General features: G+C 36.2%; 1 protein-coding gene across 1 annotated transcript in view; it reads right to left on the reverse strand.

Moving 5' to 3' along the window:
* COL22A1 (collagen type XXII alpha 1 chain) overlaps positions 1-25,312 on the reverse strand; it is a 667,744-nt gene that overhangs the window by 16,195 nt on the left and 626,237 nt on the right. The window contains exons 56-62 of the mRNA XM_053715381.1: positions 24,535-24,588; positions 14,334-14,387; positions 13,178-13,249; positions 11,944-11,979; positions 7,861-7,905; positions 6,655-6,834; positions 2,010-2,076 (exon numbers count right to left, since the gene is read on the reverse strand). Coding sequence (XP_053571356.1) covers positions 2,010-2,076; positions 6,655-6,834; positions 7,861-7,905; positions 11,944-11,979; positions 13,178-13,249; positions 14,334-14,387; positions 24,535-24,588 — 508 coding nt within the window. The remainder of the gene's footprint in view (positions 1-2,009; positions 2,077-6,654; positions 6,835-7,860; positions 7,906-11,943; positions 11,980-13,177; positions 13,250-14,333; positions 14,388-24,534; positions 24,589-25,312) is intronic.

Raw genomic sequence — 25,312 nt, forward strand, 5'->3', positions numbered from 1 at the left:
AAGACTGGGCCAAGAAATATCTCAAGACTGATTTTTCTAAGGTTTTATGGACTGATGAAATGAGAGTGAGTCTTGATGGGCCAGATGGATGGGCCCGTGGCTGGATTGGTAAAGGGCAGAGAGCTCCAGTCCGACTCAGACGCCAGCAAGGTGGAGGTGGAGTACTGGTTTGGGCTGGTATCATCAAAGATGAGCTTGTGGGGCCTTTTCGGGTTGAGGATGGAGTCAAGCTCAACTCCCAGTCCTACTGCCAGTTTCTGGAAGACACCTTCTTCAAGCAGTGGTACAGGAAGAAGTCTGCATCCTTCAAGAAAAACATGATTTTCATGCAGGACAATGCTCCATCACACGCGTCCAAGTACTCCACAGCGTGGCTGGCAAGAAAGGGTATAAAAGAAGAAAATCTAATGACATGGCCTCCTTGTTCACCTGATCTGAACCCCATTGAGAACCTGTGGTCCATCATCAAATGTGAGATTTACAAGGAGGGAAAACAGTACACCTCTCTGAACAGTGTCTGGGAGGCTGTGGTTGCTGCTGCACGCAATGTTGATGGTGAACAGATCAAAACACTGACAGAATGCATGAATGGCAGGCTTTTGAGTGTCCTTGCAAAGAAAGGTGGCTATATTGGTCACTGATTTGTTTTTGTTTTGTTTTTGAATGTCAGAAATGTATATTTGTGAATGTTGAGATGTTATATTGGTTTCACTGGTAAAAATAAATAATTGAAATGGGTATATATTTGTTTTTTGTTAAGTTGCCTAATAATTATGCACAGTAATAGTCACCTGCACACACAGATATCCCCCTAAAATAGCTAAAACTAAAAACAAACTAAAAACTACTTCCAAAAATATTCAGCTTTGATATTAATGAGTTTTTGGGGTTCATTGAGAACATGGTTGTTGTTCAATAATAAAATGAATCCTCAAAAATACAACTTGCCTAATAATTCTGCACTCCCTGTACTGCCTAGTGCAGTTATTTTATTAAAAAATAAAGATGTTGCTATCTTTATTTTTTAATAAGATACACTAGACTGTATTTTGGGGGCATTTGGGACACGTTTATAAAATTAACCAGAGATTGCACATTTATAAAATAAATGCGAGCTCGCGGTAGCAATAAGCAGCCACTTGTAATAGCTGATTAATTATCGTGAGCCCGCAAATGGACAAATTTGCCTGTTAGTGGGAACGTGATAATTTAGTGCTCCACTTGTAATCTAGCCCAGTATACATAAAGATATTTAAAATGTATACATGGACCCAGTACTTTAAAGATTTAATATATCCTGTGCAATAGTTCTGAGAATAAATTCCAGTCCTCAGACAAATAGAAAAAAAAAAAACTAATGTCATGTTTGATAGAAATGCTTTACATAATAGCAATAAGCAGTAGTGAGGGTCTCAGAATCCTAAAGATTATGATTAGGGATGGGCGAATGTTTCGCAACATTCGAAAAACGGCACAAATTTTAACACATTTGTTCGTTCGAATCGAATTTCGAATGTATACATAACATTCTAACATTTGATTTTCGAATGTTCGGTTTCATATTTTATGATTACATTCGAAAATATTCTTTTTGAAAAATTCGAATTTAGATTGTAATAGTATTTCTAATGCTTTCTTTAAATGTAATATTCGAATTATGCAATATTCTATATAGAAAACATTAGAAATGATATATTTGTATCTATTATGTATCAATTTACTAGATTGACTACCATATGAACTATTGAACGTCTGAATAGTATTTGTTAAATAGAATATTAAATTCGAAATTTTGAATGTGGACATTCGATATAATTATAAACATTCCAATTCGAAAGTGACATTCGAAAACTGTAAATAACATTCGATTATAGAATTTTTAAGAATATTCGTTCTTATCAACATTCGGATTTATAATTCGAATTTCGGTAATAACATTCGTTTCTAACATTCGAAATTCAAAAATTTACACATTCGCCCATCCCTAATTATGATTACACAGCACTTACCTTCAAGTTGCTTTCCCAGCTCTTCTTGAATAAGTCTCCGTAAAGTGTCAAGTGATGGAGCATCTCCCTGCAGTGGAAACAATAATATTTTATTTCATTATATTGCTGCTGTCACAAGTTAACATTAGCAAAGACCTCTTAAATCATTTATCAGGGATAGTGAAGAAGTAGATGTTATATGCGTTGCATTTTTTAATTAACTGCTGTGGAAATGTACCGGATTGAATTGAGATTTGATGTATGTCACTGCATCAGCAAAATACATTCATAATTAAAGGCTGTCAGCTAACATGTGTCAGGGCACAATTCTCCAATGTATTTTTATTTAGAAATGTGTTTTATTCTTTTGGTGTCCTCTGATTAAGGAGCAGTGATGCACTAATATGGGAGCTAGCTGAGCACATTGGATGAGGTAATGACAAAAAGCATATATGTGCAGGCACCAATCGCCAGCTAGCTCACAGTAGTGCGTTGCTGCTTCTGAGCCTATCTACGTATGCTTTCTAACAAAGGATACTAAAAGAATAAAGCAACTTGGATAATAGAAGTAAAATAGATTATTTTTAAAACCACATGTTCTATCTGAATCATGAAAGTTGTAATTTTGGCTTAAATGGCCACTAAACCCAAAATCTTTCTTTCATGATTCAGATAGAACATACAAATTTAAACAACATTACAATTTACTTCTATTATTTATTTTGCTTCATTTTTTAGATATCCTTATTTGAAGAAAAAGCAATGCACATGGGTGAGCCAATCACATGAGGCTTCTATGTTCAGCATCAATCAGCAGTTACTGAGCATATCTAGATATGCTTTTCAGCAAAGAATATCAAGAGAATAAAACAAATTAGAAAATAGAAGTAAATTAGAAAGATGTTTAAAATTGCATTCTCTTTCTAAATCATGAAAGAAAAAATGTGGGTTTCATGTCCCTTTAATAATGTCCCTTTAAACTCAGAATTTAATTACATAGTAATTTGTACTTTTTATTATACTATAAACATTGTATTTTCAAACTGCATTGTACATTAACCCCTTAACAACCAGCTCCGTACCCTGTGCAACACTGGTTGTTCTGGGCTTCTCTCTGCCGCAATCTCACTAAAAATAGCAATATTGCGCTATTTCTGCATGCCCCACGAGTTGCAGAGTTACCGACACAGAGAGGGCATCGGACAGCAGTTGTGCCGATCGTTAGTGTGTAGGAGGGTAAGGAGGGAGGCGGGTGGGCGGCCCATCGCTGGAGGGGGTGGAAGGAGGGCGGTAGCAGGTGGGACCACTACGCCACGCTAAAGGCAATGGAAAAAGAAAAGCTGCGTCAGTGAGGGGGAAGGAGGGAGGAGGGGCAATGAAGGGGATCCTATTTGGGATCCATTGAGGGAAAGAAATCTGGGAGGGGGTATGGTAATGAGGGGGGGCAGCAACACTACAGAAAAAAAATTGAGTGAAATAAATAAAAATTAGGTAAAAGAGGTTAAAGAATTCAAAATTAAAGGGGGATCAGGGGTTGGGATGTGTCAAGTGGGAGGGTAATCTATACACTAAAGCTAAAATTAACCCTACAAGCTACCTAATTAACACTTTCACTGATGGGCATATACAAGTGTGGTGCGCAACAGCATTTAACAGCCTTCTAATTACCAAAAAGCAATGCCAAAGCCATATACTGTATGTCTGCTATTTCCGCACAAAGGGGATCCCCGAGAAGCATTTACCACCATTTGTGCCATGATTGCACAAGCGGTTTGTAAATAATTTCAGTGAGAAACCTAAAATTGTGAAAAAGTTAACAATTTTTTTTTATTTGATCGCATTTGGTGATGAAATAGTGGCATGAAACTAAAATGGGCCTAGATCCATACCTTGGCTTGTTTATTAAAATATATATATATATATATATATATATATATATATATATATATATATATATATATATATAGTTTTGATAGGAAAATATATAAAAAAAAGGCTCTATTTCTGTTTAAATGTAGTGATGGCAAAAATGCTAAAAATGCTCTGGTCTTTTGGGGGAAGTTTTTGCCTGAAATGCCTTAAGGGGTTATGAATTTTATTGTGTACATTTTAGGGACATGAAACCCTTTTTTTGTGTGTGATTTAGAGACTCTATCAAATGTGCTTAGGTAGTATACACATGTCTGGAGAACTACATGGTAGCAAAACTTGTGCCATCTAGGGCTCTTGCAGATGTATAAAACTGTTAAATATATTCTTGAAAACTGTTGACATATGGTGATCTAGACACTGATACTCTCATGAGCCTACGAACCTGCTTTTCAACAAAAGATACCAAAAAACTTAAAGGGACACTCAAGTCAAAATATTTTTTTATGACTCAGAAAGAGCATGCAGTTTTAAGATACTTTCCAATTTATTTCCATTATCAAATTTTGCACAGTCTCTTTATATACACACTTTCTGGAGAACAAGCTGCTACTCAGCATGTGCATAAGCTCACAGGGTATACGTATACTAGTGATTGGCTGTGTATGTCACATGATACAAGGGGCTGTATATTTGGAGAAAAAAATATCTACTACTTACTTTAAATTTAGAGGGAGGTGTTAATTGTATAGTCTTTTTCGTATGCAATTGTTAATTATGCAATTGCATTTAGTGGTCCTTTAAGTAGAAGTAAATTCAAAACTTTTTAAAATTGTATAGTCTATAGGAATTATGAAAGAAAATGTTGGGGTTTCATGTCCCTTTAAATACTATTGTTTTGTATAGTTTAAAAGGAAATTAACCCCCAAATTTATCTCATAATTTAAATAGAACATACAATTTTGAACAACTTTCCAATTTACTTCTCTTATCTAATAAGCTTTGGGGGTTTTACATTTTTTGTGAAAAGCATACCCAGGTAGGCTCAGGAGCTTGGAGCTAGCTGCTTATTGGTGGCTGCAAATACGCCTGCAGTCATTGGCTAACATATGTGTTCCGCTAGCTCCCAGTAGTACGTTGCTTGTCTTTCAATAAAGGATACCAAGAGAATGATGCAAAAGTGATAGAAATAAATTGTAAATTGGACAGTTGTTTAAAATGGTAAACTCTATCTGAATCGTGAAAGCAAATTTGGGGTTTCATGCCCCTTTCAATAAAAATTTTGTGACCTATTGAGTATTGATGCACATTATTAAAGGGACACTGAACCAAAAAAATTTCTTTTGTAATTCAGATAGAGCATGCAATTTTAAGCAACTTTCTAATTTACTCCTATTATCAATTTTTCTTTGTTCTCTTGCTATCTTTATTTGAAAAAGAAGGCATCTAAGCTTTTTTTGGGTTCAGTACTCTGAACAGCACTTTTTTATTGGTGGATGAATTTATCCACCAATCAGCAAGGATAGCCCAGGTTGTTCACCAAAAATGGGCTGGCATCTAAACTTACATTCTTGCATTTAAAATAAAGATACCAAGAGAATGAAGAAAATTTTATAATAGGAGTAAATAAGAAAGTTGCTTAAAATGTAATGCTCAATCTGAATCAGGAAAGAAATTTTTTGGTTACAGTGTCCCTTTAATATGATGTTTAATACATACAGTTAATACTCTTTTTGATTGTACTGTCAATATGATTTTGACAGCACTCTTTATTGAGCACTCTATAGCGCATTTGATTCTTCTCCATTTACAGAAAAGTAGTTTACATCATTTCCAAGGATCTTTTGAGCAGAGAGCTATTCAAGAATGACTCCCTTCTTGAAAATCTCTTCAAGTGTACCTAATTACACAGCTTCAGATATTAAGACTATTGAATGGAAATTTGTATCCAGTAATGTAATTAATTAATATAGGCCTGTTAGAAAGGACATTGTAGCCTTTCATTGTGTTGTTTTAATCTTGAGTGCTTATAAAAATGTTAAAAAAGGACGTTTGCCCTGAATAAACATGTTTATTCCAGTCTTGAAAATGCATTAGTAGGAGGTTCACAAATCATGTTGCTGTGTTACATAATGGTTTTTTTTTCAAGCAAAACTATTTTTATCATGTTTAAATTCTGCTTATTTCATTCATGGTGGAAAAATAGTAAACAGCCTTTTTGTGCAAACTACATTGAACCAATTTGCATATCAGGAATATGACATACTCTATCTACCTTATCAAACAAATAAAATATCATCAATATATGCAATTCTTATATATATAGAAAACAGTAAGGTAAACTGTAATTGTATACCAAAGTAAAAGAAATCAACACCATAGCAAACTACTGTCTGCAAAATATACATTCTGTTCTAGTCGGCTGTTTGTGAAATAATCCCCTGTGGTGGGTAATATTATTTAGTTCTCAGTTTCATGTATTTATATTATTATGTATTTACATTCATCTTCCTAATTAGTGTGCATTCTAAGATTCTAAAGTAAAATATGAATATAAAAAAAAATATAAAAAAGGCTGCAAATCGTAACTTGAGCCTGACAACCACAGCAGCTAGTGCAGTTCCCTGCATAATGTATTATTACATTAATCTATAAATTAAACATTTCTTTTTAAATACATCACCTAACCTGTAGACTTCAGAGTTAATATAGAAATAAATAAAGAAACAGTAGTCCTAAATCTGCTTACTGCATTATTCTATAATATGTTACCAATTTATTTTAAGACTTTTTTTACCCTTGGGCCAGTTAGTCCAGGCTGTCCAGGAGAACCTGGAACTCCAGAAGTTCCTCTCTCTCCAGGTGGTCCTGCAGGGCCCATCAATCCTGTGTGACCTTTATGTCCAGGTTTACCAGGTTCACCGGCCTGACCTTTTTCTCCTTGTTGCCCTTTATCCCCTTTGTTACCAGGATCTCCCTTTTTATATAAAAGACAAATTATGAATAATTTAACCATAGATTATAATATAACTTCAGTTAAAAGACAACTGTATTAACCTTGTTCGTTTAAATAAAAATAAAATTAAATAACGTGAACTCTTTACATGCCTGTGACATCAAGCAACTAGCTAATATCATTAAAATATACCATACACACGTTGGTAAAATCCAATATGGTTGTTCATCAAATCTCATTAGTCATTTGACTTTCAAGTGCATTTGAGAAAAACATTTTATTATATTTTTTAAGTCAACAAGGCTTATACTTTTATGAATACCAGAATATTTTGCTGCATTATATTCCATTTCTGTTTGTTAAACTTTGCAAAGGTATGTTTAGTGGTGATGAAATCATAACAACCTAAAACATTGATCTTCTCAAAGAACTGAGTAACCATTTTCTAAACTTTATGCAAATACTGTATGATTGCCTGTCATTAAGCCCCTCATATGTAAATGGTATCCTTGAACAAAGAAGTTAGTATTCTACATCTATCTGGTTGGAATGTGTATTTAGATTGCAATTTTGTATAGAGTAAATGTGTCACTTGCTGAACTGTAATCAGTAGCTTTTATTTTAGGATTTCAACCAAGATGATCCTAAATTACGAGTGTGCCTTAAACTGTACTGTATTTTTTAACCTTAATGTTTTTCTAGTGACTTGTCATACCTGCTGCACAGTAATAAATATATTGGTTTGCTTTCGATTGCTCATTGACGCCACCATTGTAATAAAAATATCTGTACATACAGTATGTCTTGGCCTTTGCGTATATATAGAGAGAGTTAAGATAATAAGGTTCGCTCTTCCTAGGCATGTCCTTGAGGGCAATATGTGGTGGTTACAATGAACAAAACTCAGTTTTAGTTGATGTAATCCTGCAGTTATTTTACATATAATTCTCTTATGATTTACTCAGTTACTTAATACCTGCTAGGTCAACTGCTAACAGGTATATAGCAATGTTTCCTAGTTTGTTAGATACATAATTCGATTTTTACCCTTTCTCCTTTTGATCCACTGTTTCCGGGTTTTCCTTGTACACCCTAAAACATAACACAAACATTTTGAATATTTTTTGGTTTTACTGATACTGCAAATTAGTGAAATAGCATGACAGACAAAAAGGTAAATGTAAAGAACAGGGGCCCCATTACATATGCGGCGTCACCCGCAAAAGCCTGCGATGCTGGTTTTTGTGTGGGTTTGGTATCCTATATACAGCGCCGCATATAAATGCGGCACGTATATTTCACATGTCTCCCGCAATTTTTACTCCCATAGGCTAACATGGGACTGCGTCGTAAATCGGTATCCAATATCCAGCGCAAGGACTTATGTGCCAAAAATGGAGAAATCTTACCCCATTTTTACCTCGCCATAAAAGGCAGCCGTAGGAAGCCTTGCGCTGAGTATGGGAGCATCGTAACTCACGAAAATTTCTGCAAAAATAAATGCAATAAACACCTAACGCATGCACAATGTTTATCTACCTGTCAACCGTCAAGGGCATTTGTTGGGCATTGCCCTTAAAAGGGCTTCCAGCTCTTTTATTGCCCACCCTATCTAAAAAAAAATTAATAAAAACAAAAATCCCTTAAAAACCCTAAGTCTAACCCCCAAGTGGTCCTCACCTGTCCTGAAGTCCGGCGGAGAAGGTCCTGTTCCAGGTGGTGAAGTCTTCTTCCAATCGGCGACCTCTTCTTTCTTCTTCCAGGAACCAGCCGGCGCGGAGCGGAAGGCGGAGCTGAAGACCGATGACCGTGGAGCTGAAGACTGGTGAGCCTGGAACTGAAGACCGGCGACCGCGAGGCCATGGAGCGTGGAGGATCCTCTTCATACGATATCCGCCGTACACTGAATAGGAATTCAAGGTACGTGATTAAAAATGGCGTCCCTTGAATTCCTATTGGCTGATTTGAGCCTTCAAATTCAAATCAGCCAATAGGATGAGAGCTACTGAAATCCTATTGGCTGTTCAAATCAGCTAATAGGATAAAAGCTACTGAAATTCTATTGGCTATTCAAATCAGCCAATAGAATTTCAGTAGCTCTCATCCTATTGGCTGATTTGAACAGCCAATAGGATTTCAGTAGCTCTCATCCTATTGGCTGATTTGAATTTGAAGGCTCAAATCAGCCAATAGGAATTCAAGGGACGCCATTTTTATTTGCGTACCTTGAATATTCAGTGTACGGCAGAGATCGTATGAAGAGGATCCTCCACGATCCATGGCTCCGCGGTCGCCGGTCTTCAGTTCCAGACTCGACGGTCTTCAGTACTAGGGTCGCTGGTCTTCAGCTCCAGGGTCATCGGTCTTCAGTTCAGCCCTCCGCTCCGCGATGGCTAGTTCCTGGAAGAAGAAAGAAGAGGTCGCCGCTTGGAAGAAGACTTTACTGCCTTGAACAGGACATCCTCCGTCGAACTTCAGGACAGGTGAGGACCATTTGGGGGTTAGACTTAGGGTATTTTAAAGGATTTTTGAGGGGTTTTATTTTATTTAGATAGGGTGGGCAGTAAAAGAGCTGAATGCCCTTTTAAGGGCAATGCCCAGCAAATGCCTTTTTCAGGGCAATGGGTAGTTTAGGGTTTTTAGTGTTAGGTTATTATATTTGGGGGGGGGGGGTGGTGGGTGGGGGGGTTTACTGTTGGGGGTTGTGTATTTTCTTGAAAAAGAGCTAATTATCCTGGGTCAATGCCCTTCAAAAAGCCCTTTAAAGGGCTACTAGTAGTTTCTTAGATTAGGAGGTGTTTTTATTTTGGGGGGGCTTTTCTATTTTCATAGGGATTAGGTATAATTTTTGTAAAATTTGGTAATTTTCTTTATTATTTTCTGTAATCTTAGATTTTTTTATTTTCTGTAATTGTTGCTTAAAGGGACAGTCTACTCCAGAATTTTGATTAGACTGTCCCTTTAATTTATACTTAGTTTATTTGTATTTTTAAAGTAGTGTTATTTTTTTATTTTTTTTATTTAATAGTAACTTTAGTATTTTGTAAATTAGGCAATTTGGGTTCATTTTGGGGGTGTTAGGTTAGGGGGGTTAGGTTAGGGGTTAGGTTTATTGCGTTGTGGCCTTTGGCTGTTTAGGAGTTAATACTTTAATAGGTTTATAGCGTTGTGGGCTTTGGCGATTTAGGGGTTAATACTTTAATAGCTTTATTGCATTGTGGACTTTGGCAGTTTAGGGGTTACTACTTTTATAGGTTTATTGCGTTGTGGGTTAATGGCGGATTCGGGGTTAATAGTTTTAATAGGTAGTTTGCGAGGTTGGGGTTGGCGGATTTAGGGGGTAATAATTTAGTTATTACTTGCGGTGTGGGTTTGATGACGGATATAGGGGTTAATAGTTTAATTAGGCTTATTGCGTTGTGGGGTTGTCAGTTTAGGGGTTAATACATTTGTTATTAGTAGTGAGAGGGGGGGATTGCAGATATAGGGGTTTTCACGTGTAGGGCTTATTTTTGGGAGGCGTGTTAGACTTTTACAGGAGATTTGTTATTTTCTTTACTTTTCTTAGGCGCCGGCAGTTTCTAAAGTGCCGTAAGTCACTGGCGATTCCAGAAATTTGTATTTACGCTCATTTCTGGACATCGCTAGTTTATCAGACTTACAGCACTTTATGAGCTGCCGGCACCATATATGTAATACCCCGATGTGCGAGGTGAAATTACGGGTGGCGCGGGTTTCAGAGCTTGCGCCGAAGCCTGAGCCGTATATGTAATCGCGCCCAAGAATTCTTTTAAAGGTGTATAGTTTTCCCCTCTAAATAAATAGAAAATTAAAGCTAAATTAATACATTAATTAAATACTAACTTCAGATTACATAACAATATTTTTGTTCACCATGTTACCACATAGTTTATTAATATTTTCTGTGAATGAAGTATGTTATGGCAGTCTTGTTAATAGTAGATGGTAGATAATACAAATCTAGAATTCCAGTGCTACACAACAATATAACCTACTTTCTGAAGGTTTATTGAGTTACATTTAACGGGATATGACAATAAAGCAATTAAAAAGAAAGTTTCAATTGACTTCCATTATCAAAATGAGTTCATGAACATGCACTTGTCTTGAGCAATGTATGTAGCAGTATTTGCAACATTGTTGGAAACAATATTATACCTTGCTGCAAGTACTGTTGCTATATAGTCCTTAAAGTCATAGTAAATGTTTCCCTTTATATAAACAGATCCAGAATGTTAGCCATATTTTAGATGCCACCCAATTCAAAAGCAATTTTTTTGCGAGCTAATGGTTTGAATTATTCTCCAATCAGTGCTCTAGCCATTAAGCACTCACACAATTTTTGGAGCAAAAGCACCCATTGGAGAATAGTTCAAACCGTTTGCTCCAGCATTGTTTTTACTGTTGAAGTAGGGGTGGGGGGAGGGAGCGTGGGGTTTTTAAATTTCAGATCTACAATAAAAAGTTAAAGTATATCTTCATTACAACTGATGAATTAAACTCCATAAAATATTGCTAACATTATGGGTCTGTTTATATAAAGGGTAAAGTTTACCATCACTTTTTGCATGATCCTAAGCACATCTTTTACAATTGTTTGTTTGCACTAGTTCTGTTAGAGACAGATGCTATTATCTGTAAAAGATCTTATGCAAGCAAAACATTGTAAAAGTACAGTTGCTCATCACAGTATATTTATCTGTAAAATAACTTATGCAAGCAAAACCTTGTAAAAGAACAGTTGCTCATCCTTGATGGAGCATGCACAACATTTGTATGTGTACACTTTCTGAAGAACCATCTTACTAAGCATGTGAACATGTTCACAGCTCTTATACATATATTAGTCTGTGATTGGCTGATGGCTGGCACATGATAAAGGGAACTGGGAAATTAATTAAAAATGTTACATTTTTAAGTAACACAAATAATAATCAACTGGAATTCATAGTGTTATTGCATCATGTGTTTATTGTACATTTGTTGCAATTATATTATACAATTTAATGGTTCTTTATGGTTTTCGTTAACATAAAGTATTCAAATTATAGAGGAGATGAGTGCACAATTGATTAATTATAATACTGTCATAAGAAAGAAAAATCTTACATCGTTTCCAGAGGGTCCACTCTCACCAGGTTCTCCCTAAAATGTGAGCACATATTTTTAATTATAGCAAAGGTGCACTATATATATTTTATAGATATAAGAATACAGAAAATATTGAATTGGAATATTTTCTGAATGCTGTCATAACATACAGTTACCATCTTTAAATCTCTTAGAAAAATTATTGCAATATTTCTTAACATAAATGTTGTACCCAGTATTCCCAATGTGCTATTACAGCTGTCAAATATTATTATTTTTAGCTGAATGTTAAATATGATACTGAATATCGTATCTGACCATATCCCAATATTTGGCTTAAAAATAACATTTAAACCCTAATTACCACTCAAAATACTTGAAACTTTCACGCATCCATAGTTAGTATAAACATTGCAGTATTTTATTTAATATAAATCTTAAACATGTTTCATTTGGCCAAACATTTTGAACCTCAAAGTCACAGATTCTAGATTTAAAAGGACCAGATAGTTTTTTTTTACCCTTATAAGCCCAGCATTGAAATGAGTACCCAAAGGGGTATGAGAATATGCTTTAAAATAACTTTAGATAGAAATGGATGAAAACATGTAGTATACGCTTAAAAAAGGATATTTTTATATTAACTGTACCTTGAAATTTAAGCCTTTACACTAATAGCAGTATACGTGTGCTTGTGATGTAAGATAAATAATACATTTAACATATACAGCTGTCATTAAAGGAAAACTAAACCCAAGTATTTTCATTCCTAATTCAGATAGAACATGCAATTTTAAGCAACTTTATAATTTACTCTTACTGTCAATTTTTCTTCATTCTCTTGCTATCTTCATTTAAAAAAGCAGGAATCTACGTTTACGATCCGGCACATTTTTTGTACCGTGGGTAGCGCTTGCTGATTGGGGACTACATTAAGTAAGCGCTACCCAGGTGCTGAACCAAAAATGGGCCGACCCCTAAGCTTAAATTGATGCTTTTCAAATAAAGATAGCAAGAGAATGAAGAAAAATAATAATAGGAGTGAATTAGAAAGTTGCTTAAAATTGCATGCTCTATCTGAATCATGAAAGAAAAAAAAAATGGTTTTAGTAGCATGCAACATAGACAAACTGAAATGAGGCAAGTGAAATTAGCATGTTGTAATCTTTTATCAATGACAAATCATCTTGCTTAAACATCAACATAACTAGTGTAGGCATCATTTAACACATTTCTTTTAGCCTTTTCTTACTCTCGGTCCCTGAGGTCCTTGAAATCCAGGGACTCCGGCGGTACCAGTATCTCCTTTGTTACCTTTTGGGCCCTATGTGACAAAAATAAACTTAGATATTTGTACCAAGTTTTTTAAGAACAGATAATGGAGATAAAATACATTTTAATATATTTTACATACTAAAACATTCATACATAGCAGAAAGTTAATAATATTAATAAATGAATATATAATAAATATATAATAAATAAATAATATATATATATTTATATGTATGTATTTATGTGTGTGTATATATGTATTTATATGTGTATATATGTATTTACAGACATATATACACATATACATACATAATACATATGTGTATATATGTGATTTGGAGCCCTTTGAATTCAAGTAGAAGAAAACCTGTAAAATCATATTTATGCAATATTCATATTTAATAAAGTGTTATACTGTGTATTTGTTGGAAAAAGTTTACATTCCAATGTTAATATGCACATAGCAGAAAATGTTCTATGTATTTTTAAATAAATATTCCTATATATATATCTGTATATATCTGTACCTATACATACTCATCTATACATATAGGTAAAGATATATATTGTACCAAAATACCATCAGATATGTGTAGAAAAGCTGAAGTTAGAATATCGTGACCATGTTAACATATTCCCTCAAAGAAGTCAATGGAGAAAAAAAAGTGGAAAAATCTAACATCCTATTCGCATGCAAACCTGATCGCATGTTCTCAAGTGCGCTAACCCGACATGAAAATATTAATGTTTTAAATACCAATGTTCTTCACATCGCAGAATATGTTCTATTTTTCCTAAATACATATTTTGCGAAAATGGGGTTAACTTGCGGGCAAAAATGTTTCACTTTCAACTTGTTATACCAGAGCTACTAGAAAAAGCTTACTTCTAGCGGAGTTAGTGCATGAGCGGGAGCGTTAAATACCACCCCACTTGTAATCTGACCCAATTTTTTTTATTGTTTTTATTAAAAAAGGCAGCTCGAACAGACTTCTGAAATATCAGTGAGGACATCCGCTGTTGAGGTATGGGAGATAAGTTCACTCTGAGCTTTTTATTTTTCACTCTGAGCTTTTTATCTGTTTATTTATGTTGAAATAAAATTCTGCTAATATACTTTTTTGAATACTTACAATACTCCCTGGGGCACCGTTGTTGCCTGGTGGGCCAAGCTGTCCATTTTTACCCTGAAAAAATAAACACACACAGAATAATAATCTTTAACAGAGAAAGGCTTTAGGATGTATAACAGTTATTGAACAATAAATGGGAAACACCATTATCTGGCTCCCCAGTTCCTCTCAACTGCAGTTGTCTATGAGTGGAATTGAATGTAGACGTTCAAGCTCCCAAACTGTAACAATTTGCTAAAAAACATTCCTACAAAACTATAAATCAAGACTGGCAGTATCATTTTCTCCTACTTTTGTTACTTTTTCTTATCTAAATTCCCATTTTTGTCCCATTCACTCTAAAATTGTACAGCTAAAGCAAAGGACATTTAAAAAATAAGGACTTGTCTTGCAAATTTATAGCTTTTGCCTTGTAACACTCATATTACTTAGACTAGTAATGACTAACGTTTACAAACAAAACAGTTCTGAATTAAATTTTCCATGATGCTCAACTAGATTGCAGAGTTTGGAATTTGAGGGGGATACATAGAAGCGTCTATCTTTGTTAGGCATTTAGTGTAATGATTTTTTTTTCTAATCACGAAAATGGCGCGAAAATTACATCACCACTAACGGACTATCACCTAGACTACGAGTTTTGCGGTACAGCTATACCGCTGAAAAATTGGCCATTGCATGTGGAATGGCCAGAAACGCATATTACGAGTCGCGGCAGTATAGCTATACCGCAAGCATTCTAACCTTTAACACAATGTCCATTCCGCACTCAAAAAATGAATACATTCCTTTTGGCTTATTTGATTCTTTAAATTGAAATCAGCCAATAGGATGAGAGCTACTAAAATCCATTGGCTGTTCAAAACAGCTAATAGGATGAGAGCTACTGAAATTCTATTGGCTGATTTATACAGCCAATAGGATTTCAGTAGCTCTCATCCTATTGGCTGTTTTGAACAGCAAATAGGATTTCAGAAGCTCGCATTCTATAGGCTGATTTCAATTTGAAGAATCAAATCAGCCAATAGAAATGTAAGGTACCTCATTTTGAAACGGGTACCTTGCATTGAAGCTTCTGTGTATGGCAGCGACCGTATTAAGAGGACGCTCCGCACAGGATGGCATCGACTGCCAGGATAGCTCAGCTCCGCGCCACCGGGATGAAGATAGAAGACGCCCCCGGGATGGATGAAGATATCGCCGCCTGGATGAAGACTTTTCTCCGCCTGGATGGAGATGGATGTCGGGATTTCAGGAACCCGTGAGTAGATATTCTTGGGTTAGTGTTAGGTTTTTGTTTTGTTTTTTGGGGTGTTTTTTTTTTCAGATTAGGGCTTTGGGCAAATTGTAAAATAGCTAACTTTTTAAGGGCAGTGCAAAAGAGCTGAATGCCCTTTTAAGGGCATTGCCCATACAAATGCCTCTTTAGGGACAATGGGTAGCTTAGGTTTTTTATTTTGGGGGGTTGGGTTTTACTGTTGGGGGGACTTTGTATTTTTTTCCAGTTAAAAAAAATGTTTAACATAGGGCAATGCCCTACAAAATGCCCTTTTAAGGGCTTTTTGTAGTTTATTGTAGGCTAGGGGGTGTTTTATTTGGAGGAGGGCTTTTTTATTTTTTTAGGGCTATTAGATTAGGTGTGATTGTTTTTATTTTTGATAATTTAGTTTATTATTTTTTGTAATTTTAGTGGTTTTTATTTTTCGTAATGTTAGTATTTTTTTTTTGTAATGTTAGATTTTTTTAAATGTTTTCAAAGTATTAGTAATTTTTAAAAAATTTGTAATTTAGGAATTTTAATTGCTAGTTTTTTTATTTTATTAGAATAGTAAGGTTGGGTTAATTTATAGTTTAAAGTTAGGTTTATTTCACAGGTAAGTTTTTATTTATTTAAATATAGTTACAGTATATTGTAATTATAATTTAAAGTTAGTGGTGTGTTAGGTTTAGCAGTTAATAGTTTAATTTAGTGTTTTGCTATGAGGAGGGCTGGAGGTTTTGGGGTTAATAGGTTTATTTAGTGGCGGCAATGTGGGAGGCCAGAGGCTTAGGGGTTAATAGGTTTATTTAGTGGCGGCGATGTGGGAGGACGGAGGTTTAGGGGTTAATAGGTTTATTTAGTGGCGGCGATGTGGGAGGACGGAGGTTTAGGGGTTAATAAGTTTATTTAGTGGCGGCAATGTCGGGGAGTGGCGGTTTAGGGGCTAATAACTTTATTATAGTTTAAGTAATGTCGGGGAGCTGCGGATTAGGGGTTAATAGCTTTTATTTAGTGTCTGCAATGTTGGCGGCAGTGGATTTGGCGTGTTTAGACTAGGGGTTTATGTTAGGGTGTTAGGTTTAAACGTAACTTTTTATCCCCCATAGACATCAATTAGGTTGCGTTACGGCGATAGCCATTCTGCCCATCAGGTGTTAGTTTTTTTTCTAACACTTTCTCCCCATCGATGTCTATGGGGGAAAGCATGCACGAGCATGTCAAATCAGCCCTCGGCTTTTGTGTGGTATGGAGCTTAACGTGCCATAACGCACAGCAGAAGGAGGCTTTTCAGTAACTCGTAATGGCAGCGATATGGAGAATGAAATAACGCAACTTTTTTGCACAAAACTCATAATCTAGGTGTATGTTAGGAGAGACACCATAACAGCAATGGAAGGTACTATAATGAATAATATTATTTAGAATTATTATATGCACACAAAGGTTACACCTATGTAAACTATATATGATATTCATGTGTTGTCTATCTATGTTATATAGGATTAATTACTGATTGTGCTAATTTGTTTGCATTTATGTCTATATATTTGTATCCGGTCACTATTGTTTTAATTACATTGTGCTGCTTGAAGCAAGTGTATCTTGCGAAATGCGTCCAGCAATTTTAAATTGTGCATTGCACATTTTAATAAAAGTACTTCAAAGTGTTTGCTTGGGAAGTGTTTTCAGTCCAAGGGGCCTATCTATCAAGCTCCGAATGGAGCTTGACGCCCTGTGTTTCTGGCGAGCCTCCAGGCTCGCCAGAAACACCAGTTATGAAGCAGCGATCTAAAGACCACTGCTCCATAACCTGTCCGCCTGCTCTGATGAGGCGGACAGGAATCGCCGGAATTCAATCCGATCGAGTACGAACAGGTTGATTGACACCCCCTGCTGGCGGCTGATTGGCCGCGAGTCTGCAGGGGGCGGCGTTGCACCAGCAGCTCTTGTGAGCTGCTGGTGCAGTGCTGAATACGGAGAGCGTATTGCTCTCCGCATTCAGCGAGGTCTTGCGGACCTGATCCGCACTGTTGGATCAGGACCGCAAGACCTTTGCTAAATTGGCCTCATATTGTTATCCTGAATGGTTATTGGGGATCACTGAGAGATTCCAGTTAAACACTATTGGCTTTTTCTGATTCACTGGTGACTAGTGGTGAGCTAGCTGGGGAGCTCTTGAGGACCCAGAATGCCTAATTTGCATTTTGTGAGAAGTGCTCCAGTTTTGTGAGTATCCTGCATACTAGGGGAACTTATTTTTTAAGGGGCCTGAACAAAAGTTATTACGCCTCTGGAGTGCCTTCTTTTTTTTTTACTTTAGATTGCAGAGTGCCTAAGCATCATGGGAAATGTAGTTCCAAAACATCTGGGTTGCCAAGAAAAGCCATCCTTGACCCAGACCATCTGCAGCTATACTCTGGCAATGCTGCTTAACATTTGATTGCACTGTTCAAATCTTATAAATAAAAATAAATGTTTACGGAGACTACTTACCAGTAAGTTCCTTTTATCTTTTTTTTGTGATAATAATTATTAGATTCACTAACTTTTATGTCTACAAAACAAGTGTTGCATTCAAGTTCATGTACCACTTGATTATCCTTTTAAAATATGTTAAAGTTGTTTTTTTATCTTACAACTTTAGAAAAGCTTTGCCAAGCCAAAAAAAAAAAAATGTCAGCACTAATAAATGTCCTCCCTGCTATGATTTTAAACATTAGCCTAATATAAATTTGGCTCACAAAATCTTTTAAAGCAAACCCTTATTTCATAGACCTTTTTGAAAGGTCAAGGAAGGCAATGCATCAAATTAGATTATGAGTTTACTGAAATTGCTGACAAACCTTCTCATTATAACACTATATAATATTAAATGTTAATGTTTAGTGAAAGTTGAAATAAGATATACAGTGATGCAAAACAATAAAAATAAAATATAATTGGAATAGTTGCAATAAAATGCCCCATATGTAATTTCACCATTATAAAATATAAACCTTAAATAACAATTAGGAAAATGAATATTTACACCAACAATTATTGGTTTCAATCCAGCCCCATACCTTCATTTATTGGGAAATGTATGATTCTATTTTAGCGATACAGATATAATTATATCGTTATTGCAGTGTGGCAATCTGGCTATGAAAATGAAACTCGTGGAATATTGTCCAATAAGTTCTTTACATTAGTCTATTTTTTTTTTAAAGAACCAGTCTTTGGTGACTGGACTGGTATATTGATTGCTAAACATCTATGGGACATTTCAGATAGGATAGTGGATGACACACAAGGCTTTTGGAGGTATTGTTAAATCATACAAAAATACAATTTGATGACAGATAAGAACCAAAAGGCCAATCAATTCTACACATATTACTTGCGCAGTGCAAACTTACTTATCTTTTAGCATCGTCTTATGTGTGTCCCAGGAATTTTGGAATTATTCTACAGTCCTAGGTGCCGATTTATCATTTGTCAGACGGACATGATCCGATGGAGAGGATCATGTCTGCCCAACATCGATAAATGCAGACAAATTTATCATAGCACAAGCATTTCTCGTGAAATGCTTGTGCAATACCGCCCCCTGCACATTCACGGCCAATCAGTCGCTAGCAGGGGGTGTCAATAAACCCGATCATATCCGATCGGGCTGATTGCTGTCCGCCGCCTCAGAGGTGGTGGATGAGTTAAGGAGCAGTCTTATGACTCCTGCTTCTTAAAGGGACACTGAACCCAATTTTTTTCTTTTGTGATTCAGATAGAGCATGACATTTTAAGCAAGTTTCCAATTTACTCCTATTATCAATTTTTCATCGTTCTCTTGCTATCTTTATTTGAAAAAGAAGGCATCTAAGCTTTTTTTTTTTTGGTTTAGGACTATAGACGGCACTTTTTTATTGGTGGATGAATTTATCCACCAATCAGAAAGGACAACCCAGGTTGTTCACCAAAAATCTAAACTTACATTCTCGCATTTCAATAAAGGTACCAAGAGAATGAAGAAAATTTGATAATAGGAGTAAATTAGAAAGTTGCTTAAAATTTCATGCTCTATCTGAATCACGAAAGAAAAAATTTGGGTTCAGTTTCCCTTTAGCTTATGTTTGCAGCGAGCCTGAAGGCTCACGCAGAAACTGCTGCATTCACAGCATAAGAAATCGCCCCCTAGTGTTTACCACCTCTATTGGAAGTTTATAAAAAAAAAATGCTTCCTCACATTTCTAATGAACCTTCTGCCTTCTAAATAAAGATTGTGACCCCTTGTTTTGGTATTTCTTTTTTGTGGAAAATGCTTTCACCTTCCAGTTTATTAAGTCTTTTTATATATTTGAAGGATTCTATCGTCACCTCTTTCCCTTCTCTCCTCTAAACTATACATATTTAGATCATAGAGTCTTTCTTTGTACGTTTTATATTTTAGACCATGTACCATTTTAGTAGCCCTCCTTTGGACAATTTCTAGTTTATTGAGATGCTGCTGGAGATATGGGCCTCTAGTTATCAAGCTCCGTGCGGAGCTTGAAGGGCCGTGTTTCTGGCGAGTCTTCAGACTCGCCAGAAACACAAGTTATGAAGCAGCGGTCTAAAGATCGCTGCTCCATAACCCTGTCCGCCTGCTCTGAGCAGGCGGACAGGAATCGCCGGAAATCAACCCGATCGAATACGATCGGATTGATTGACACCTTCCTGCTGGCAGCCGATTGTGAGCTGCTGGTGCAATGTTAAATGCAGAGAGTGTATTGCTCTCCGCATTTAGTGAGGTCTTGCGGACCTGATCCGCATTGTCGGATCAGGTCCGCAAGACCTTTGATAAATAGGGGCTATGGTCTCCAGAACTGTACACAATATTCAAGATGAAGCCTAACTAGTTATCTGTAAAGTGGTATAGGAACTTTGCTAATTCTGCTCCTAATACTTCTCCCAATGCAACTAAGTATTCTACTGGCTTTACTGGCTGCACTGCTGTATTGTCCACAGAGCTTCCGTCTCAGTGAGGAAACCTCTTGTTAGCATAAACTAGACAATACACAGTCAGTAGTGTTTTTCCTTACTAATTAACTTTGTTTATAGTTTATGTTTTTTCTTTGCTCCTCGTTAATTTACTTTGGAATGCTGAAATAAGAGGGTGTCTACAGAAAATTTCCCAGAAGGGGGAATAGAGGCAATGGAAATAAACAAAGAAAAACAATGTTAACAAGCACAAGTATTTTGTGGGTTATACAGTACAGGTAGCCCTCTGTTTACGCCGGGGTTAGGTTCCAGAAGGAATGGTTGTAAATCGAAACCGTTGTAAATTGAAACCCAGTTTATAATGTAAGTCAATGGGAAGTGAGGGAGATAGGTTCCAGGGCCCTCTCAAAATTGTCATAAGTAACACCTAATACATTATTTTTAAAGCTTTGAAATGAAGACTTTAAATGCTAAACAACATTATAAACCTAATAAAATAATCACACAACACAGAATATATAATTAAACTAAGTTAAATTAACAAAAACATTTGCTAAACAGCATTATAAACCTAAAAAAATAATCACACAACACAGACTTCACTTGCATTTTTCTGCAAACAGTTCTTTCTATGCATTCCAATCTGGACTGATTTATAGATAGGAAGATCTTGTTCCTTTGAAATCTGCTCGATAGCTCAGGTCTGGTTAAACTGATTAATTTCAGCTTGCTTGACTTGCATATCTTTGCTGCAACACAAGCAGACAGCTCCACCTACTGGCTTTTTTAATCAATGCACTGCTTCTCAATGCTTTTCAATAGCAGTCACATGATTGTAAAAAAAGGTTGTTATTCTGAAACGGTGCAAATTGAACCGTTGTAAACCGAGGGCCACCTGTATATTTATTTTCTTTCATAAGGTGGTGAGAGTCCATAAGTCATCAAATGTGGGAATTCCCCTCCTGACCACTAAGAGGAGGCAAAAGACACCCAAACACAACAGAGCTTTAAATCCCTACAACTTTCCATGATCCTTATTTTCTTTGCCTCCTTGAGGAGTTAGGTGAAAATTGAAGTGCAGATTTACTTTTAATTGAGAGGGGTCATCTAACTGATCAGAGACCCATTTCCTCCTCGCAGTACCCTGTTGATCAGAGGGGTAGACAACGAGTTATCAGTCAGGCAGTGAAATATATTTTCTCAGGCTTTCCAGATGAAATATGGACTCATCCACCAATACCCTGTTTTACAATTAACTGCTACTTGTGGAATCCACAGAGCTCCAAACCTCACCCAAATACAAACGCTGCTTTGACGTGCTCGTGCACAATTTCCCCATAGACATCAATTTAGCTTTAATCCTATTCCAATAAGACAATAGAATGCAAGCTCAATCCTATTGGCTGATTGGATCAGCCAATAGGATCTTTTCCCCTTTAATTCCTATTGGCTGATAGAATTCTATCAGCCAATCAGAATGTAAGGGACGTCATCTTGGATGACGTCACTTAAAGGGGAACTTCAGTTTACAGCAGCGACCGTAAGAAGAGGATGCTCCGCGCCGGATGTCTTGAAGATGGACCTGCTCCTCGCCGGATGGATGAAGATAGAAGATGCCGTCTGGATAAAGACTTCTGCCCGCTTGGATGAGGACTTCTGCCCGCTTGGATGAGGACTTCGCCGGCTGGATGAGAATGGATGTCCGGACTTCGAAAACTGTAAACTGTGGATCTTCGGGGGTTAGTGTTAGTTTTTTTAAGGGTTTTTTGGGTGGGTTTTATTTTTAGCTTACGGTTTGGGCACTTCATAAAAGAGCTTATTGCCCTTTTCAGGGCATGGCAAAAGAGCTAAATGCCCTTTTAAGGGCAATGCCCATCCAAATGCCCTTTTCAGGGCAATGGTTAGCTTAGGTTTATTTAGATAGAATTTTATTTGGGGGGTTTGGTTGTGTGGGTGGTGGATTTTACTGTTGGGGGGGTGTTTGTATTTTTAATTGCTATGTAAAAGAGCTGTTATCTTTTGGGCAATGCCCAAAGAACTGCTATTGGCAGTTTAGTGTAGGCTAGGGGTTTTTATATTGGGGGGGGGTATTTTGATAGGGCTATTAGATTAGGAGTAATTCGTTTTTATTTTTCATAATTTCATTTTTAATTTTGTGTAATTTAGTGTTAATTTTTTTTCTAATTTAGTACATAGTATTTTATTAATTTAATGTATTTTATTTTATTGTAATGTTAGGTTTTAGTGTAAGTCAGCTTAGGTTTTATTTCACAGGTAAGTTTGTATTTATTTTAACTAGGTAGTTATTAAATAGTTAATACCTAGTTAAAATAAATACAAACTTACCTGTGAAATAAAAATAAAACCTAAGATAGCTACAATATAACTATTAGTTATATTGCAGCTTGCTTAGGTTTATTTTACAGGCAAGTATGTATTTAGTTTTAAATAGGAATTATTTAGGTAATAATTGTAAATTTTATTTAGCTTTATTTTAATTATAATTAAGTTAGGGAGTGTTAGGGTTAGGGTTAGACTTAGGCTTAGGGTTACGTTAGGGTTAGGTTTAGGGCTTAATATATTTATGTAGTGATGTGAGAGGCCAGAGGTTTAGGGGTTAATAGTTTAATTTAGTATATTTCGTTGTGGGGGTCTTGCGGTTTAGTTGTTAATAGGTTTATTATAGTGGCGGTGTAGGCGGACGGCAGATTAAGGGTTAATAATCTTTAAATAGTGTTTGCAATGTGGGAGGGCGGTGGTTTAGGGGTTAATATGTTTACTATAGTGGTGACAATGTCGGGGAGCGGCGGAATAGGGGCTAATACATTTTTAAGTGGCAGAGATGTCCAGAGTGGCAGATTAGGGGTTAATAATTTTATTCTAGTGTTTGCGATGTGGGAGGGCCTCGGTTTAGGGGTTAATAGGTAGTTTATGGATGTTTAGTGTACTTTGTAACACTTTAGCTATGAGTTTTATGGTACAGATTTGTAACGTAAAACTCATAACTACTGACTTTAGATGGTGGCACGGATCTTGTGGCTCACTTTTTGGCCTCCCAGGCAAACTCGTAATACCGGCGCTATGGGAGTCCCATTGAAAAAGGACTTTTTTTAAAATGTGTATACCTACAAGACTCTTAATAGCGGCGTTAGGGAAAAAGCAGCGTTATGAAGCATAACAATGCTTTTTCACTCGCAAAACTCGTAATCTAGCTGTACGTAAAGTCTTAATTCATAAGACATATTTGGTTGTGGGGAAAGCTCTAATGAGTGCATTACTGCTCATTTTACTTGAGCAGTTGCCACTTCTTGGGAGTTTTTTTAATGAGGCTTTTATTGATCAGCTTTGCAAGGCAGCTACTTCGTCTTCTTTGCAGAATTGTTCAAACTTTTATCACTTTGGTGTGTATACCTCCTCTGAAGGCACTTTTGGCAGGATAGTTCTGCAGCCTTAGTGCCTGCTCAGTAACCTGCCTTCATTGTTTGTCCTCCACCTATATCATGGTGATCCCCAAATGTGATGACTTGTGGACTCTCACCATCTGGGACAAGAAAATAAAAGGTATACTTTCTTTCATGATAATGCAAGTCCACAACTCCCACACTTTCATTTTGTTCAGGTGGTGGCAGTACTTCTTTTGCACTTTTTTTGCCTACTTATTCTTTCCTGCATTTCTGTTTTCCTCATCTACTTGGCTATATGTATAAGTAAGGATCATGGGGAGTTGTAGGGATTTAAAGCTATGATGTGTTGGGGCATCTTTTGCCTCCTCCTAGTGGCCAGGTCTGGAATTCCAATGCGTGATGGCTCGTGGACTCTCACCATCTTGAAATAAATACATTTATCAGGTAAACATAAATTTGCAACAAGCTGAAGTCTCAAGTGATTGCTGGTTAAGCACTGTAAAGGTAATGATGCAGTAAATTTCCTGAAACATTGTACATGGCACAAATACCATATATAGTTCTTTTATTACATACTTACAGATGGTCCACGAATTCCTCTGGGTCCCTGATGTCCGGGAGGTCCAATATCACCCTAATGTAAATATTATTGCAAATTATTTTTGTGTCAATAAAAAAAGAACTTTATAAATAACTGGACCCTTATTTCTAGATTAATATTCAAAGTTATCAAATTTAAAAAAAGAGTTAGAAATCTTCAAACCATTTACAAATATTGAGTTGCGGGAAAGAGAGAGTCACTCTCTTTTCAGATTCCATAGTGGGTTTTTTTAAACACATAATATAAGTAAATGTAAATTTGTATCTGAAACACTTGGAAAAATATATTTCAAAATCCAAAGAATACAATGTGTTCCCTATTTATTCTTAAGGCATTTGTAACCTCTAAGATGCCAAGCGTTAAAAAAAACCAGGACATCATTCATGCCATGAACACATTGGCTGATGAAATGAAAACTGAAAATAGCTGCACTAATAGGCGCTCAACAAATAGCATCAACCCATTATTGTATAGGACACAAAACAAGTGCTTACTTTCTATGAGGAAATGGATTGATAATTATTATTCAAGTGTGTGCATAACTGGGGGCCTTGCTTGTCCTTTAATTTTTTAATTATGATTGAGCTTTAAAGGGACACTGAGCCCAAATTTTTTCTTTTATGATTCAGATAGAGCATGCAATTTTAAGTAACTTTCTAAATTACTCCTATTAGCGTGTTCTTCATTCTCTTGGTATCTTTATTTGAAAAGCAAGAATGTAAGTGTAGATGCCGACACATTTTTGGTGAACAACCTG

Source organism: Bombina bombina, chromosome 5 (genome assembly GCF_027579735.1).
Source record: "Bombina bombina isolate aBomBom1 chromosome 5, aBomBom1.pri, whole genome shotgun sequence".
In the NCBI taxonomy this organism is placed as follows: Eukaryota; Metazoa; Chordata; class Amphibia; order Anura; family Bombinatoridae; genus Bombina; species Bombina bombina.